The sequence below is a fragment of the Stegodyphus dumicola genome, chromosome 4 (assembly GCF_044657685.1).
Source record: "Stegodyphus dumicola isolate Sdum_Otavi_A_Nest chromosome 4, ASM4465768v1".
In the NCBI taxonomy this organism is placed as follows: Eukaryota; Metazoa; Arthropoda; class Arachnida; order Araneae; family Eresidae; genus Stegodyphus; species Stegodyphus dumicola.
The window spans coordinates 33,650,895-33,671,447 of record NC_140771.1 but is presented as its reverse complement, the minus strand read 5'-3'; the positions used below and the strand labels follow the sequence as shown (position 1 = coordinate 33,671,447).

The 20,553-nt window shown below is 33.2% G+C and overlaps 1 protein-coding gene across 2 annotated transcripts in view; it reads right to left on the bottom strand.

Moving 5' to 3' along the window:
• The window catches only part of Cdk12 (Cyclin-dependent kinase 12), a 131,019-nt gene that overhangs the window by 56,518 nt on the left and 53,948 nt on the right, over nt 1-20,553 (bottom strand). For both annotated transcript variants that reach the window (XM_035370546.2, XM_035370547.2), the window contains exons 6-11: nt 19,696-19,885; nt 17,526-17,687; nt 9,643-9,837; nt 4,184-4,315; nt 909-1,189; nt 313-378 (exon numbers count right to left, since the gene is read on the bottom strand). In XM_035370546.2, the coding sequence (XP_035226437.1) occupies nt 313-378; nt 909-1,189; nt 4,184-4,315; nt 9,643-9,837; nt 17,526-17,687; nt 19,696-19,885 (1,026 nt within the window). The remainder of the gene's footprint in view (nt 1-312; nt 379-908; nt 1,190-4,183; nt 4,316-9,642; nt 9,838-17,525; nt 17,688-19,695; nt 19,886-20,553) is intronic.

The following is a 20,553-nucleotide window of genomic DNA, read 5'->3' as shown; positions in this document are numbered from 1 at the left end:
CATACCGCATTTATTAGCTTTTGCAGGAACTAAATATAACCATAACTTCATTTAACATATATACAATAAATGTACATTTATTTTTTCATTCAAATGATTGCAAAGAAACATTTTTAAATCACTCTCAATTAATTACATTTCATTACAATATAAAACATAAATAATAACACACTTCAAAAATAATACTAAAACCTATACATAGAAAATGTCTTTATATTTGTATCATTAAACTGATTAATTTTGAGATACTTTGCACTATATATGTATATTAAAAGTGCATAGAAATACTATAAAATGTAATATAGTTCTAACCAGGAAAAAGATGTCGAACAGCTGTTGGTTGAGTAACCGTGGGGTCTGCCAAAGCAGGTTCAAGCACTGTAAATAAAAACAATCAAAAATTAAAAAAAAAATACTTTAAGAACAACTATTTTTCAAAATATACAAAACATACTTGGGATGTTTAAAATAGACGAATAGAGGCTTCATTTGCCTTAATACTTACCGATCCTAGACTTTATGCTTTTAGTTAAAAAACTTCAATTTAGTCATTTGCATGAATAATTTACAATGATATGATGAATGAATATTTTCATGATATCAACAACAAATTAAAGAATGAGTCACGATTAAACACCTTCATTTAACATGATTAAACACCTACATAAACCTTTTTCCAATACTTTAATAAAATAAGTTCAGATTTGTATCAGAAATGAAATAAATATCACTGCTGATTAAAAATAAAACTGGATATAAACAACAATTCAAATCAGTTATTCTGGACTTCTAAATGAAGTTCATTAGTATGAAAAAAGATATTTTATTTGAAAGCAATGTGTTAAACTTTTAATAGAAATAGAAGTAAACAAAAATGATGTGAAATTTACTTAGCTGGAAGAGCTAACCTTTTTTGTCTATCTCAAGCTTATCATCATTCTTTTCCTTTTTATTCCATGTATTTTGAAGCTCAGCAGACCAAACATTTGACTGAATAGGATTATCTGGATAATTTGGAATTTTTGAATTATTAGAAAGTAATGAAGTATTTAAAAGAGATATAGCATCTACAGATTGAGAAAGCATAGCTGGGTTGTTCAAGGCAGCAGCTGCAGCTTCCTGCTCTAACCTCATTTGCCGGCGACGTCTTTTAGACCACATTTCATGGCAATCTTGATTATGAGGAAGGCTAATAAAGGAGAAAGAAAATTAAAATTACAAAAAACAATAACAAAGCAAACTTAAAATACAAATTACATTTTATTTTATTTAAAAATCATCACACACAAACTTTTTAGCAATATCCTTACCTTTTCTAGTAGACTTAGTATTCACTACTGTTTTTTCTAAACTGCATACTTGACCGTTCATATTCATTATATTTTACTTCTTGCATGTTGTGTATGTGGTAACATCAGCCCCACTGTAATCATTACTAAAACTTCTGGCTTAGAAATTGATACATCAAGCCTTCAAAGACTCCAGTACTTCATGAGACCTGTCTTCTCAGATTCAGTTCGATTCATACAAAGCACCATGGGTGCAAGCCATTAACTTCACTGCATGAATCTTCCTCCAGCTGCATCACCAGGTTAGTGTACCTATGAAGCAATTCATCAGCCAATAGAAATCTGAGTCTAGCACGGAAGCCAAAAATCTGATAACTGTCTCTTTTCAGCAAATTTAATGGCTGGAAAATACAAAACAGACATTTTGATGAACAAAACTGCTTGGGATTTCAAAACATACAGTATTTGAATTTTACTCTGGTGGCATACAGCACAACGAAGGAAGGCAATTTTTTTCTCCCAAATTTCGCCAATAACAATCCTTTCAGAGATTTATGCATAGAAATCTTATCATAACTTCTGCTCCTTATAAATAACCAAGTTCGATCATCTTTCCAACATGTCGATCAACACAACAGTTACATCAAGAAACATTCCAAAGACCTCCTAAATATTAATTCAATCAATAATAGCTCCAGTAGCATATTTTAAAGCTGTTAAAGTTTGAAATATGAACTTTCAAAGCTAATAACTGAAGTTAAAATGAGCTACTTCGGCTCTTGGCTCCAGACCTTGATCCTCATCAAAACATTTAGTGTATTAATTTCAACTACAAGCTTGTGAAAGACTTACAATGAACAGCTGAAGCAGAATCAGATGGGAATACTTATACACATTCTTAAATTTTACCTTATCCAATTCATGCAAACCATATGCCTTAATTTTAAAAATACATATGAACTCTGTGTCAATAATCCTCAAATCACATTCCTGGACATTTTTTAAAAAGTCACGATATGAAACAGAGATAAACATTTTTAAAGTTTTCAACAGCTGGACCACACACAAAAAAATAAATAAATAAATAATTCTCCTCTTTTTTTTTCTAAAGATTCAATCCTGCCAAGATAAGTTACTTTTCCACATGATGAAGAAGCACTTAATATTTGTTCATTTATCTGAAACTAATGAGACTCTACACAAATGCACTTTCCCTTCAAGATGCACTTCATTATATATTTTTACAGTATGCTGCTTTTCTACACAACTTAAAAAATCAATGCCAGCTGAAAAGATTCAAAATATCAAAGTGCTGGATTCTCTATCAAAGCTGGCATGGCACTGCATTAAATAAAACAGAAGACAACTAGTATCCATACTAGTTAGATCAGCTAGTATCCATACTAGTACGAGGGCTGTAAATTAAGTAATGGCAACATAGGTATAAATCAATTTTTAATTAACTTAACAAGTACAATTTCATTATATTCCTTCTATGTAATCACCAGCAAAGCTTATAACCTTTTGCCAAATGTCGGGAAGCCGTTGTAGACCAGTGGCAAGGTGTTGATTGTTGATGTGAGAGACCGAGTGCCGTAATGCGTGGAGAACAGACGAAACGTTATGAAATCGGTGACCTCAGAGGAGTTGCTACAACTTTGGAAACAGATCGATGTCACAAGGACTCATGTCGGGTGAGTAGAGAGGGTGTTCCAGGATTTGCCACTGCCACCGTCGCTAAAAGGAGAGCGACACTGTTTGCGACATGGCAACGAGCATTGTCATGCAATACGATAGGGAGATTGTTATGCAATAAACGTGGACGTTTGTGCCACATAGCCAGACGCAGATGGAGCTGTAGAAATTGGCAATAGTAATCTGCGCTGACAGATTGTCCTTCAGGTACAGCATGTGTAAGTATCTCACTGTCCCAGTCTTATGCCATAGACAGCATAACCTTCACCCGACTAGGTTCCTGTCGAAATTTCTGTGGATGAGGCAAACCTTGGTAACACCATTCATTTGATTGATGCTTTGATTCAGGCTCATAGGTTCGTGCCCATATCTCATCAATGGCGACAATACGCTGCAGAAATGTGTCTCTTTCATTGCAGTATCTCTCCAAGTGGGTGCCAGCCAGTGCATAGCAGTGCCATTTCTGTACTTCGGTTAGTCAATGTGGAACCCAGCGGGAAGCAATTTTCCTCATGTTGAGAGATTTTTTTTATTATGTGCCACACCTTTTGATGACTCGGACCAACCTCTAAGGATAACTCTTGGAAAATCCATCGGTGGTCTATGGTAAGGAGACCGCTCAGGATGTCAATCTCCTCTTGAGGAATGAAGGGCCGACCTATGGGTTGCAAATCCGCAGTCTCATTCCGACCCGAACGAAATGCTTGAACCCATCGTGCTACTGTCCTATACGGTAAAGCATTTGTGCCACAGCCTTCCACTAATCCTCGATAGCATTCTGTTGCATTTTTGCCACGGACAACCTCGATTTTAAGCCACGACCGCTGATCACCTTTTATGCTTTAGAGCGATGGAAACGAAACTCCTCCCTTTAACGCCACACAACAACTACCCTTCTAGGCAGATCGACTGGTTTTTGCACTCTACACATCGACAACTGCGCCGCCTCACTGCTCCCATATCCTATTTGCGTATGCCCGCCCTTCTGCGAGTTACAAGGTTAAGTTGCCACAATTTAATTTACAACCCCTGTATATCAACTAGTATCTATCACAATAAATATTGAAAATATGATGCACTTAGAAGTATTGTTCCTCATAGCATGCACTTAATATTACTTCTTCTCCATGGCAGCTTTGTTTTGGCACAGCAAATTGACTAAAAAGAAATTGAATTTTAAATTTGACAGTTTCACATACTCGGGAGGCTCCATTTTTTCAGGGTGAATATCTTTAAGCCATTGACACTTTAAAGAATTTTCAGCAGTTATTCTTTTATCTGGATCAAGCTCTAACATTTGATCAAGAAGGTCCAAAGCTGGTCCCGGCATGCTAAAAAAATTAAATTAAAATATTAGCTTAATAATCTATTAGTAAAATATTAAGAAACAAAAGTTATAATACTAGTACTGGATATTAATATTTAATGAACATTAATACATATTACTGCAAACATTAATTAACGCATATACAAAATTATAATACTCGATATTAATATTTATTGCATAATTTAGATTAAGTATCACTCATTCATCTTTGAACTTGAAACACTTGAATTTGCACTTGAAATGTTTACTCATACGCAAGCTATTAATATTAGTTTTACATTATAGATAGCAAGCAGATTTACAAATAAATCTATAATTAAAAACAAATATATTTACTTTTGAATAATTTGAAGAGAAATACAAGGTGTCTGAGAATTACAGGCCACACTTAAAATTTATATTACCCCCTCAAAAAAACTAGACACAAATAGAAAATGATTTCATTCAATAACAATGTAATAATTAAATTTTGTTGTAAATTAATCCAACTAGTACTCAATATCATGCAAGTATTAGCAAACATCTTAGGATTTATGAAATTAACAGCAACAGTGATATGCTGCTTTGGTTCCAGCAAATTAGTAAAAGGAATCTGATAAACACAATTTCTAACATAGCAAAGAAGCCAGTTTATGGAACCACCATAACATATTTATGAGCTGGGATCAGTTTTTCTAGCTTTTTATATCACTGGCAATAAATTTTAATCCTTAATTAAGGGATTTTTGTCATATATTAAATATGATACAGGGAATTTAATTACATAATAAGATATATTGTTACATATAGCAATAATCTAAGGAAGCAATTTTTTTGTAAGCAATACTAAAGAATACTTGAATTCATTTTGCATTTTATCTAATTATAACAATCTGATTAACTCTCCCTACTTTTCTGTCAATTTTTTGTCGATTAGTAGTAGTTAAAAAGTGTGCAAAATTATATTTTCTCAAAAAGTGTTTAAATTTTCAAGGAGTAAAATGAAACAAAATTTTCCTTGGAATCTGAATTTGAATTTTTTTTCAGACAATTAATATAATTATCAGTTACCCTTTTTGAAAAAAATATCCATACATAATGATCTATAATAATGCAAATATAATTTCTTGAAGAATTCCAACCATCATAGTGTTTTCTCTCCCCTTTTGCATGTGCACATACAAGGTGTGGCTATTAATTTCCAGGACTGCTCTAATAGCACCAGTACAGATGATGTGAAAAACATAACCTTTTAATATGTTTCGAAGTAACCCCCATTTGCCATAACATACTTCTGTGCTTGGCTGTATAGGTTGTGGAAACAACTTTTAAAAGTCCTCTTTCAGAAGGCTCTTCAGTGACGTCATGTTTTTCTTGATGTCTTCTCCACAAAGTGTATTCCTTTGATCAGTTTCGAGTTTGGGCAACAACAAAAAAAAAAAAAAGTCGAAGAGGGGGAGCAAGTCAGGAGAGTATGGCGGATGATGCAGCTCCTCGACCTCATGCTTGGCTAAAAATGTCTTCACTGGCAAAGCAATGTGGGGGGCAAGCGTTGCCATGCAACAGAAGCCAACTCCCATTTTGTCGAAAACGGGGACGTACTCTGTAAATTCTTTATCGGAGTCGGGGAAGAACTTCTGCATAAAACTGTCCTGTAACAGTAGTGCTTGGTGGGACAATTCATGATAAATAAGTCCTTCACTATGGAAGAAAGTGATTAACATGACTTTGACCTTTGATTTTTGAAACATTTTTTCTGTTTCGGGGAGCTGGGAGACCACCATTCTTTGTTCTGTCGATTGGTTTCAGGGTCACATTGATAGCAACAAGATTTGTCACCTGTCACTATCGAATCCAGGAAAGCAGAGTCAGCATTGTCGATGAGTTCGCCACACGTGTCCATTCTGACTTGCTTCTGATTGTCCAATAAACAGTGCAGGACAAATCTGGAACACACCTTGCGTTTCCCTAGGTCTTACATCAGAATTTAGCGAACCACCTCTTCGTCGCTAGACAGTTCACTGGCCAGCATTCAAATAGTCAGTCGCCTATCCACTGTTTTAAGCTCATGAACTTTCTCAATTGTTTCAGGCATACGCATGGAAATCAGCCTTCCGGTGTGGGAGTCATCTTCAACACTTTCATGGCTGCCCTGAAACCGTCCATACCATTCAAATGTGCGGGAATGGGATAATGCTTGCTCTCTATGCACTTGCTTCAACAATGCATGTGTTTCTGTTGCTTTTTTGCCCAGTATGAAGCAGAATTTGATGTTCATCCTTTGTTCCTTTCAGCACTTCCACAACACAACTTTGACAACAACACTTCACCAGATATGTTTTCACACGTTTTTCCTAGCCGAGCTCACTTGTTCAAGTCTATAATTGACCCGCGCTGCACATATGCAGATGTACTACTTTTCAGATACCAGCAGCACCTCTCTTGGGCGAGTGATTGGTTTCATGCTGTGACATTCAGCCTGGATATTTATAGCCACACCTTGTATATAGTGCAGCTCATAAAGCCAGTACCCATCTTACACTAGCTCTAGTGCATAGAGAAGTTTGCCATCACTGCTGTATAAATGTACTATGTACTAGAATATAGTGCACGATATCACAACTTTATTCTATGATGATAATATTTCTTATGTTTAATTAATCTGTTAATATATTTTATATTGTCTGCAACTGATAATGGAATAAATTATCAGCAGATACAGTGGTAACAATGTAATGCGATATATATCCCAGAAGAATTACATTTGTAAATTTATTAAAGAAAACATGAAATGAATTTTTTAGTTTGCAGAGCCATGCCATTAGTGTATTTTAAAACTGTCAAATAAAATCTCTATTTACTTTAATTTGTAATTTCTTCCAGGTCATTACTGTTATTTATTAGAAAGAAATTTATACTGAAATTCTAAGTTTTGATTTTCCATCACCAAGTGTGACAATTTTCCTGACCAAATATAATGAATTTATTACCAAATTTAGTATGAGTAATTAAATAAAATTTAATGTTTATTACAAAATACATTACAATAATTAAAATTATTATAAAAATATAAATTACCATCCTTAAAATGCTATAAAAATTGAAAAACATATATGTTTAGAGAATAAGCATTTAAGCTACTAAAAAAGGCTGGAAGTTTTTTTTATTATTAGAAACGAAATTGACCTCTTTTTGATGCCTTCAGATTTATTTTGGGTGCTATGTTTTTATTTGTTGAGCCAGATTTTATAATTTTTCTATATTTACATGATTTATACACATTTTTTCAAAATTTTATTAAGTTATGAATGAAATAAGGAAAAATGTACTGTATACCTATCCAGTCCAGAACTGTCATTTTGACAGCAATAATGGAAAACAAGTAAAAATGTTTTAAAAGAATCCACTAAAAATGTCACTGTGTATATATAAGCACTTCTGTATGTTTTCTCCACTGTTTCCAACAACTGATTTTTCATCTGAAAATGAGATCTTTTAAAACACATTGTTCATCATGGGATCACTGACAAAAGGAGACATAATAAAATAGAAAGAAAGACTCTTTTCAGTGTTCTCCAAGGTGGAAATGAACATGCTCATTGTTGAATATTCAAGCAAAATGAAAATTTTGTTCTACTGAAACTTGGAATATCAGATAAATTCTGGGGAAGGGGCATTTAAAACAAGCTCTGGTTTGGTCATAAGTCGCAAAAATAAGCTTTAATTTACTTTCAGAGAAAAAATGGGGGGGGGGGAGAAAACTGAAAGGTGTTTGTTGTTACAGTCATACTTTTGTCATTATCCTCATACTTCTGATGCGGCACCAGCATAAAATGAAGACATTGCAACAGATGCTCTTATATACACATATATACCCCCCTACAGCTAACCAGGAGTTTCCAACATTGAACTATACTAATAAAATCTGGTGGCATAACATATTTGCAAAAAGAAATGTGAAAAATGAAAGAGTCACAAGTTCATTACCGCCATTTGTCACAAACGGGTAATGAATTTCTATACAATGAAGCTGCAAGAAGCAAAATTCACACAAGACTTTCTTCTGCAACTTCCTCAAGAATTTCAATGAAAACATAAGACTACCAAATGAATTTTCAGCTCTGTCCCAAAAGTTTCTGGTAAAATTTTAACACACGCCATTACAACTTGAAAAATGTAATAAAAGTAGAACTGAATACATATGCTACACACGCAAAAGATCAGTTTGTAGAAAATCACAACTGCATTAATTTATAGTATGTGGAAGTATCACTTATTATTAGAACTTGACTGATGGAAAATGAAACAATAAATGCACTTTTTCCTCTCAGCAGCAGCATTGTATAGTATGTATGTACTTCATATCAAATTAATATAAATTTTATTCACATTATTTGCAATAAGTTCATGAATATGTTTTCACATAATTAATTAGCTACAGTTATAATAAGAATGCTAACAATACTTTATTTTTACTTAAAATGTTTGTACCTAATTACACAAGACTCACAGAATCTCACATTTTGATAGATTATTAGTGCTTGTTAATAAGAAAAAATTCTAAATTTAAAATACTGAAAAGTTATTTATAAAAAATATCTGATATAAAATGTATCGCTGATTATATTTCATCCTATCAAAATAACAGGTTAACTTTAAAAAATGAAAAATTCTGCTCTTTTTAGCATTAAAAAGAACTATCAGACCAGAAAAAATCTAATCATTGTACAAACATCATTTGCAAAAGTACATCATTCATAATAAAATATTTGGTGTTTCAAAATAAAACTGTAAAGCTTATTTTAAATTTACAATAGACTTTTCTTACAATTTTGGTAATTTTAGACAGAAGAACAAACAGCACATTAACAGGTGAAGACAATTATGAGTTGATAAACTTTCTGAAAAAAAGGGCGGGGTCAAAATAACCTTTTGTTTTCTTACTTTTTTCAAAAGGGGCAATTCTTGTTTACTAGATATTATTTAAAACACAAACTTTTATTCCTTAAGAGGACTTATCAATACATTTTTAAAAAATTTTTTGAAAGCATTCTGATTTTTTGAAATATTTATATTTTTCCCAACTTTTCAAAATTTTCACGGTACATGGAAAACTTGTATAACAAAGCTTTTTCTGACTGAATGGCATATATTAAAAATAAATTCTTTCATTAATCAAGTTTAAATTTTATATTTTTAAATTTCAATAAAAAAGGGCTGAATAAATTTTAAGAGATAACTTTCTTTTAGCAAATAATTGTTACAAAAAGAAGCACACTATTAATTGCAACATTTTATGCATAAAGCAAAGTATCAAAAATAACAATAACAGCTAATGCAAAACAAACTTACAAAGAAAATTCTTCTCTTAACCTACGACGATACTGCTTCTTTGGTTTGAAGGTATGCCAATGTGGTAACTGGATTACTTTAGGCCACACTGCAGGACAAGGGGTCCCACAAATTCGACTGATAGCTTCAAGCTGAGCCATTTCCTGATTGGCTTGAAATATTGGCTTTTTCGTGAAAAGCTCTCCTAATATGCACCTGTTATATAATTTGATTATTAAATTTACACAGGGTATATATTTCAATTCCACATAAAAATCAAATTTTGATACACCAAAATTGAAGAAACAACCCTGTAATGACTTCGTGGTTTAATAAGGCACCATTTAACAAGACGAAACAAACATTTATTAGGAAATAACGTTCAAAGCATAATAGTGAAATCTGAGTGGTTCGTCACTTCTACCGCAGGGCAAAATCTACAACCTTCCTCTTCTGAGGCTAACATGCAACTCTCTATAAATACATTAACCCTTCTTGGAAAAGAACTAAATGCGGCAAGCACGCTCTGTTGATCGCCAAACAGTCGCCAGATATCACACTCCCGTCGTAAGATTGTTGTTGATGCTATTTACAAATCAATCATCAATCTAGCAACTGTTTGCGATCAATGAGAAAAAGAAAAAACTACATATGCATTTATACATTCTATCCTAATTTTCAAATTTCAACTACCATAGACGTTTGCAATGTAATACCTACAATTACACATTAATTTACTACATAACCATATATAAACATAGATAACACATTTTTAACTTCACCCCACTTGTTTCGAACATTATTATTATTGTAACAATTTATCAACTCAAAGAAACCAAGTGGATATTTTTTTTTTATAAACATGTTAAAATATACCCTAGTATTATTCTAATGATGACAGTAAAATTATTAAGCTTCTTATATATAGATATAAAATTCTATTCTTAACGTTCTCTTTAATTAATAATGCTGCAGTATGATTTATATCCTTGGAAGACAAATATCTAAACTTACCACTTACCTCGAATATTTGTCATCCAATAATTTTTCTATCTATTTCAAATTACATAAACATCTTATTGGCACAAAATTGTAAAATTATTAAGAAAAGCAAAGAAAAACTATCTAATTGTTAACTATACAAAATGTTCATGAAGATGAACAGTAAATTAATGTTCAAAGTTCACAGGTGGGGAGTCTGGATAAATGCATCTGCGTTCGACAATTTTTTTTCCAGGGCAATATTCTATTTCAAGATTATACTTCTGCAAAGCTATGGCCCATCATTGTAATTTGGACGATTGTGAAGCATTTCTCACTATAAAGGCTAGAGGATTGTGATTAGTAATAATTTTTATCGATGAACCGAATATCCAATGTTCGAAGTTCTTCAAAGCCCATACTATAGCATAAGCTTCACGCTCTATAGTCGGCCAGCTTTGTTGAGGTTTCGATAATTTCTTGTTCGCATAGCATGCAGGAAGTTGTTTCTCTCCCCTTTTCTGTGATAAACATGCACCTACTCCAATTTGGGATGCATCAGAATGAATGACAAACGGATCCTGCAGTGTTGGGGTGATCAACTCCGTTGACATCGCTAATCGTTCCTTCAGTTGCTGAAATGTTGACTCATGAAGTTCTTTCCATTCGAGTATTTCCAGTTGTTTATTTTTCGTGAGTTCTGTGAGTGGGTAGGCGATTTCTGCATACCCTGGGATATAATCGCGATATTAATTAAATAATCCTAACAGACTTTTAAGACCTCTTTTCGTTTTCGGCGTTTCCAGCTTCTTGATTGCCTCTATTTTCTCGGGATCTGGTTGATGTTTTCCTGATCCAATAATGTGTCCTAAATATTTAATTTGAGGTTTTGCAAATGAACATTTCTTCGAATTAATAGTAAATCCAAGTGATTCTAAATTATGAAATCTTTATCCAGGTCTTGGAGATGAGTGTCGAAATCCATGGAAAATACAGCTTTGTCGTCAATATAGGCTCTGGAAAATTGCTGAAATTCTTTCAGCACGTTATTCTTTACTCTCTGAAAAGTTGCTGCTGCGTTCCTTAGTCCAAAGGGTAACACTTTAAACTGATATTGACCTCAATGAGTTTTAAAGGATGTGTACTCTTTACTTTGTTCCTCCATGGGAATTGCCCAATACCCTTTCAACAAATCCAAAGTTGTTATGACGTTGGCTCTTCCTATACTGTAAATTAAATCAACGGCATTTTGCATAGGAAAGTCATCTGGCTCGTCACTACATTCAATGCTTGATAATCTAGACACAATCTAATATTTCCATCTTTTTTGCTTATACAAACTACTGGATGAGCTATTTCTGCATTACTTTCTTCTATTAGTCCCGATTTCAATAATTCTACTTCTTCATCGACCTTGGTTTTCAATGCTTCAGGAATCCTATAAATGTAAGGTTTCTTCCTCTCCATATTGGGTATTAATCTAATTTTATGAGCTTCAACTATTCAGCTATTTTCAGCTTTCCAGTGAATACAGCTCGGTGTTTATTGATAAGAGCTATTAATTTTCTTCTTTGCTGCGGATTTAAATTTTCTTAATTCAGATTTGCATTTATTTTAAAATCTTCCAGGGGGAGGTCGAGAGATCTTTTCCTGGCAAAGTTATAATTTCTCAAAATTCTTCTTCATTTTCAAATATCACTCCAACTGCATTGATGCTAGCTCGGAATTTTCTGATTTTATTTGCATGAACATGTTTGATCTTTCCATCAGGTAGTTTTACTTTATAGGAATGCGGTGGGCAATGATTCGCGATTTCTCCTGGTCCAGTGCATAGAGTTTGTTATTTGAATCTGGGATGAGTAAATAAACTTGTTCCCCGATTTTGAAATTTTTTGGTATTGATCTCTGATTAAAGTATATTCAGCATATTTTTGTTGTTTATCACTTGCAATTAAATTGGCTTGTTCAGCTGCTTGTTCTAGCCTTATTTTTAAATGCTGTAAGTAATCCACTGCCGATTCACTTAGATCAGGTGGTATAGGTATTTCTCCTGACCATGAAGACTTCACTACTGCTAAAGGACCTCTTGGTTGTCTTCCGTACATCAGCTGAAATGGTGAGACTCCTGTGGTGCAGTTTGGTACTTCTCTGTATGCACAGAGCAGGTATGGGATGTGCTTATCCCAATTCGAAGGATCAGGCCTGATGACATGATGTAACATTTGCTTGAGGGACTTGTTCCATCTTTCTACTAATCCATTTGAAGCACTGTAAGCAGGTGTAGAGAACCTAGTCTTTTCTGGAATTCTTTAGTTAATTTTGAAACAAAGTTACTTCCGTTGTCACTAGCTATTAGGGATTCCTGTTCTCATGAAAATCTCCAAAAGCACGTCACAAGTGGCTTTTGCTGTCAAGCTCCTCAGTGGAATGGCTTCTGGCGATCGGGAATGTTGATCTACCAAACATAACACATATTTATGTTTCCTAGCAGAGAGAGGTTCAATAGGTCCAATAATGTCGATGTTAACTGCTTCAAAAGGTAATCCTGGCCTTCTGACCGGTGTGATGGGAATCTTGTCAGATCGTTTTTCTGGACTCTTCAACTGATAATCTTTGCATGTTTTACAAAAGGTTTCGACATCTTGTGCTAATCCAGGCCAATAAAATGAATATCATATTCGCTCCTTTGTTTTCCTTATTCCAAGATGCGCACCGAAAATGGAACTATGTGCTAATTCCAACACTTGTGCTCTTCTACTACGCGGAAGCACTAACTGAAAAACAGTCTGTCCTAATATTTTTTCTTGGTGATGTAAAAGATGATCAATAAATAATTTCCTTTTTTTTCTATAGCCAGCTTCCATGCTTCTCTCAGCGAGAGACAGTTTATTCTTCGTGTAGGCGACTCGACGCTGTCGTTTGACTATGCATTGGTGAATAAACTTTGCACGTTTTCTTTTCCGCAATTATTTCTTTCTGCGCTGAAGGATTAATCAACAGTTCGTGTATTTCTGGAGTTAATAGGCAAGGCACATTTAGCTTATCAGTCACTGCAATTAATATATCCACAAAATTAAATATATTGTTTCCATGATCTTTATGGTAAATAGGTACACGGCAAACTTTTGCTTCAATTGGTTGTCCAAAAGCAGGTGTTAGCAATATTTTACCTCCTTCTCTCTCCTCTAAATCTGGAATGAGCGATGAATGTACGATCATTATCTGCGTTCCAGAGTCTACGATAGCTTCGATTTTCTCAGAGTTAATAAAAACATCTATTTTTTTCAGTGGTTGAACGATGCGTTCTGCGAATTCGGATCGTAGATGGGATGAGTCTACTTTAGCTACGATGGCTTCTTCTTTGAACTTTTTTGAGTTTTGAGATCATCCTTTCCCTTCCTATTTACTGCAGGTTCATTCTTTCTTCTTTTGTCTGGGCAATCTCTTGCGATATGTTGATAGTTTCCACAAATATAACATTGCTTTCTTCTCGCACAAGATCCTTCTTGTTTTGAATATTCTTTTTTCATGGGTGGCGGATATATTTATCCTGTGTACATGTTGTATCCAGGAATCTCGGTGATCGCTTAATTCCATTTCGAACTTCACCGAAAGATTTTCCTTTGGCCGTGAAATAAATATCACATTATTTAGCTAATTCTTGAGGCTTCAGCCATTTATTTCCTTGGCATATTGCGATGTGTGCAGCTGTTTCTTCATCTAAAGCTTGGAGTAATTTATCCGAAATAATTAACTCCTTGAGTGTTTTGAAATCCCTTACTTCTCTTGACTTGCAGTAATAGTCCCATGTAGCTGTTAGTCGTGAAGCGAAGTGGATACGTGTTTCGCCGGAATAACGTTTAGTTCTTCTGAAATTTTGAGGAGTACGTTGGTATTCCTTCAGAACAACAGTTTTCACTTTTTCGTAATTTTGTAGATCTTCCTCCTTTATATAAACAAGAACATTTGGAGCTTTTTCTCCAATTAATTTCAATAATATTTTCGATCTGTATTCTTCGGGAACCTTCTTGTGCTTAAATCAGGCATGAAAGTGCAAGTTGGCAAAAAAAGCTGAACAACGCGCGGACACAAAATTACACAAAAACTAAATGCGCACGTGCGACCTAAAAAAACACACATTTTAATAAAATATCAAACTTTTAATATAAAAAGTATTAAACATATACATATAACTAAACTAAAATAATACTTGTACTTACTATTTTGCTATTAATTTTATCTTCCACTTGTAAAAAAAAAAAAAATCAGTAAAACACCAAGAGATTGTAATGAATTAATCTTCTTTAAGATGCTCTTTATGTAACTTATTTTAACAGTTGACACATGAATACCGTACACAACATTACAACACACTAATATACATATTTATGTTATATATTATTGCCCATTTCCAAGCAATGACAAGTTTTAGAGATAATATATATATATATATAATTGTTACTATAGCTTTCAATTATCTTCACTTTAGTTCAATAAACAGTACTTTATATAACACCAGAAAAAGCAGTCATGTGATTGTGTCAGTCAGTGAAAGTGTGAGTCATTTATAGTTATAAAATAACATATAGTTAAAGGAGGAATATAAAAAATAACTATTTTGTCTGTCTCACTCGATCCTGATTAAAAATTTTTAGGGAAAAAGCTTTTTCTTTTTTGCTACTTTCACAGCCAACTTTTCTAATTTCCGTTTGCGAGCTAGTCTCAATTTCTTTTCAGCAGCTTTTATACAATCCATTGATACTTTTTATTCTCTTCTTTATTTTCTGCAAAGTTTAATTATTTTTCTTTTTTCTTAATTCTCGCTCCTCCTTTTTTATCTCTAGCACTTCTTTGTACAAATTATGAGCATTCCTTAAACTTTTACATAGTTTTGTGTATTGAAGAATGCAAGTGGTTATCCGTATGTCCGACAGATGGCGCCAGCACCGATCGCTGAAATTATTGAAGTCAATTCTCGTTTGACGGTTGCTTGCTCTTCTTTGATTCAATATTCGTACGTATCTAGTTCCGCCTTTCCACATAAGCCCCACCTACTTCGCCTTGATGTAAAACAACGTATTTCGCGATCTCTGGCATGATGTAAAGTTTTTTTACAAAGAAAAGAGGAAGAGAGAGAGAGCGTGTCCTCCGTTTATCCCTCCCCCCCCACACACACACATTTGCCGGTCGCGATTTCTCAACATTTCTCCATCGATCTCAGAAACAGCCCGGGTGACGTTCAAAAAAGCGAAATTCCTTCATGCCTGTTAAATGCTCTTTTGATAGAATCGAAAAATATATTTCATGCTTCTGCTCTCTTCGGTACTGGTATATATAGTCAGTGTTTCTACTCCTATAATCAGCATGTCGAGAGAAATTTCGGTTTCTCGCCTTGTGTTTTGGAATGAAGGTATTGGACTTCTACTTCCTTCATTTTTAGTTGCTCAAATCTTTGCTAATTCTATTTTGTGTTTTCTTTCTGTTCTTAATCTTTCTTCTTCCATTTGTAGTCTTTAAATTTCTTATTTTCTTTTTCTATTCTCCACTGTAGTAATCAGAATTTCTTTCACGAAATCAGCATTTTCGATGTATTCCTTGCTATTCTGGAGTTTGTGTTTCAGTTCTACCAGCTTCAAATCTGGGGATGCTTCTTTGCCAGTTTCCAACAGAACTGTTACTAAATCCTCTTTCTTTGCGTTTTTGAACATTTTCTTTTATTTTCCTTTGGAATCAAGCTTTTCGAACTCGTGATTAAATAATTCTCATGTTTCTACTCCCTTTTGCAAATGCGCACTTCTTTCGTGTGTTAGGCTTAACTTTACTCCTCTTCCATTTTCAACGCTATCAGCTTCTAACTCTCTGATGATCTCGTAAGAGAGCGTGTTGTAATGGCTTCATTGTTTAATAGGGCAAAATCTACAACCTTCCTCTTCCGAGGCTAACATGCAACTCTCTATAAATACATTAACACTTCTTGGAGAAGAGCTACATGCGCCAAGCATGCTCTGTTGATCGCCAAACAGTCGCCAGATATCACAACCTCCTCCCAAAAAATTGAGACAAACAGTTAGGTAAATGCATTTCAAAGAAAAATTGGCTACCACAATATTATTGGTCAAATATTATCAAAAAATAAAATTGTTGGGCTGTTAACAATGATGGAACTTTAAAATTAAAACTGTCAAAGGAAACATAACGTAACCACTTCAATATACGGTAGAATCTCAAATAAATGTGGGAAAACAAAACCAATAAACTATTAAGCATCTTAAACAGATAACATTTATTACTTATAATATCAGTAAGACATCCAAAAATTACTTTGTAACATATAAAAGTCATACATGTTCTTTGCGTATGTGGTTAAATTTTGTCTTAATTAAAAACGCAATATGATTTAATATGCTTTCACATACTGCACCTAATAAAATGCTTCAACTTTTAATAAAACTTCCAAAAATCTCAATGACATTCAGCATCACACCTTATTTGTTTTTATCTTTATCTGTTTTTATTCTTTACAGACCCAAATTGAAAATTAACATATATAAATTATTGCAATTTGTACTGAAGTAACACTGGGAAATGACAATATGCATACAGAACTTTATTGCATTGTTTTGCTATCAGAGTTATATTCCAAAAATAAAAGGTATCATGAATAGCAAACACAGTGCACCACTCTAATTCTCCCCCCCCAAGCAATCAGTATGGAAAACGTTGTGTTAAGAACATGATTTAGAAAATAAATAAGGAGATATAACTATATGCAAATTATATATTACAATAATATTTCTATGCTAACACTTTAATCATTCCTAGAAATTCTACATGCACCTGAATGCATTCTACTCATGCTAGAAATGATTTATCATTATACTTAAAAATGACACATTTCATATAATGAAATTAATTTTACTAACCCACAACTCCAAACGTCAATAGGAGGTCCATATCTTTCTTCTCCTAGAAGTAATTCTGGTGGCCTGTACCATAATGTGATAACTTTATTTGTATAAGGTCTAGTTTTATCATCAGCATTGTACAATCTAGCAAGTCCAAAGTCTGCTAGTTTAATTTGGCCTCTGGGGAAGAAAAAAAAAAAAAAAATGCCAATTTGATACAATGGACAGCAATAATAGGAGAAAAAAAATATAAATAACTTTTTACCTATTAATAAAAGTGATAACCTTTCCTATAATTAAAAGTTCTGATATTATTCCTGATTAGCAGAATTACTTTAAGCACCTTCAAATAAAAAACAAATAATGAATAATGTGTTGATGTTCATAAAACAACACATATTAGTCTACACTCACTTCCACAAAAATCTGCACACCAAAATTAATTCTCGAATTGTAACAAAACTTGAATGAAGGTACACGTTAGACAGATATGTAAATGTTTAGAAATGCAGCATGACTGAGCACATTGCCATTATAAAATGTTGAATTCCATTCTCCCTGACACATAAAAAAGATATGCAGAGGCATTTCTCTGAAATCTGATCAGGAGAGGTAAATTTTTTTCACTAATGACGCTGTTACAGTGCAACTACAGACAATATGAAGCACTCGAGAGGGAAAGAATCATCAGGATCATCACATCCTCCGACACACACAGTGGTAACTGCATCATTATCTGCTATCCAGATACTCACAGTACTTGCAGTAATGGCCCTTCAAAAACTAGGTCACCTTCGGTGACGAATCAATATTTAGTTTAGGAAGTGATGACAACAATGTACGTGCCTGGAGGCTCTGAGGTGAACGTTTCAATCCTGCCTCTGCTTTACAGTGGCATACAACTCCTATAGTTGGTGTGATGGTATGAGGTAACATTGCACATAACAAACAGTCACTTCTAATATTGATCTACAGCACATCAGCAGGGCAGTAGTATGATCATGACATCCTTCAGCCACATGTGTTCCACCACATTACCATCTTTTAATGGCTGCACAATCCCCAGATTTGTCGCTGATCAAATATGTTTGAAATTACTAGCAATAGCAAGTTGAACAGCCTAGGAATTAGGCTGAATTAGAAGTACACTTACAGCAATTGTAGAATAAGATGACGCAAGACACCATATGGGACCATACTACATTGTGTTTTCATGCTAGAGGTGCCCTAGTAATACTCGAACCTCAATTCATTTACAGTTCTTCCTGTAATAAATTATCCTTTTGTTTTGATTTTGTAATCATTTATTTATATCAAAGTTGCACTTACATAAAATTTTGCTTCTGATAACTCTTTTTCGGCATCTAAGTTTTTATGGCAATGAATGTATTAATTATAAAAAACTTCAGAAGTTAAAATTTATTCAAATTTTAGAAAGGCTTAAATTTTGTCCTTTAATACACTAAACTGTGTTTCCATAAAGAAAGGCTTTGGATAATGTGAAGCCATCTTAAGAAGTAGAAATCTTTAGGAAGATAAAAATATTTATGTTACTACACGGTATAAAATTTCCAACTGTAGCTAGTTTCAAGCAGCATACTTTCAAAAGAAATATTTTTAAATACCATATTAACTACTTCATACTATTACATCTACACTGTTGCCCAAAAGATATACATTTCACCCCTACATATTAATTATAATTTGGAAATTTTTTATTAGCAATTTGTATAATTTACTATTAGAAAATTAAACATATTATTTTAAAAAATATGAATAACATGATGAATTTTCTTATTGCAACTGCATTCCTCCTTCAAATGAAGAGTATCTTTGCTATTCATAATTATTTACTAGTGCTACAGAAATATATTTACAGTTGTAATATGTTAGCTAAAACGATCAAAATTTTAAAAGTAATTTCATTCTTATAATGTCTCATAATATTATACTGAAATTGTTCAAATATGTTGATGTTAAAAATAAAACAAAAAAAAAAACAATCGCTTGGGCGTTAGTGAGCCTCAATACTCATTCTGAATATTAAAGGAATATATAAGAAGTTAATAGAGAAGAATACAAATAAATAACTTGATTAAAATCATTACATTTTAACAGACAAGATATGCAGTGAAATGATTAATTAGTGAGTTTTGATTTCATTAGTGAAAGCAAAAAACAAGCTTACCTGTTGTTCATAAGTATATTAGAGCATTTTATATCACGATGCAAAAAATTTTTGTGATGACAGTAGCGCAAACCATCCAGCAGCTGCTTCATAAATGATGCTATGTGGATATCTGAAAATTCTACCAAACCAGATTCTAGCAATCCCATGAGGTCATGATCCATATATTCAAAAACAAGATAAAAGGCCCCTAAGAACACAGAAAACACGAAATGTTTTCATGAAATTGCATAAAAGCTTTATACTTAATTATTCCATTTTTAATTCATATCAATATAACTATCATTATAAATATTTCTTTACATAAAATGCCTCATTATAATTCCTCTTTATAAAAAATCAGAAGTTTTACTTTCTTTTTTCAAGTTAATCAGCAATCTCACAATATAATTTTAAAATGAACATATCTTTAGAATTTTCAATACACACTTGCGCACTGGAGATATTATTTTTTTTTCATAGTGTTGCCATTGCTTGCTTTGAAATCGTTTAATTTGTTAATCAAAAATTTGTTAATGTGTTACAAAATATAAAATTGCTAATACAACAAATTCCAAGTTAAAGCTAAGCAGATTCTTCATTATTTAATTTCTTTAAATATAATACAGGGCAATAATATTTGGTGGCAACAATTTGAAAAATGAAATGGACATTTAAATTTTGCAAACGCAAAATGCCAAAATGAAATTAATCACCCTTCTCGGCTAACGGCCTTTGGGCTAATAATGTATAAATTATTTAACACAAACTGATGTGAATGGTTGCTATGTTCAGTGCTTGTTCATAGTGAATGAAAAATGGCAGCTGGTGTAAATGCTCTTTCTAAACAAGGTCATTTTTTGCAGGCTGAAATCCATC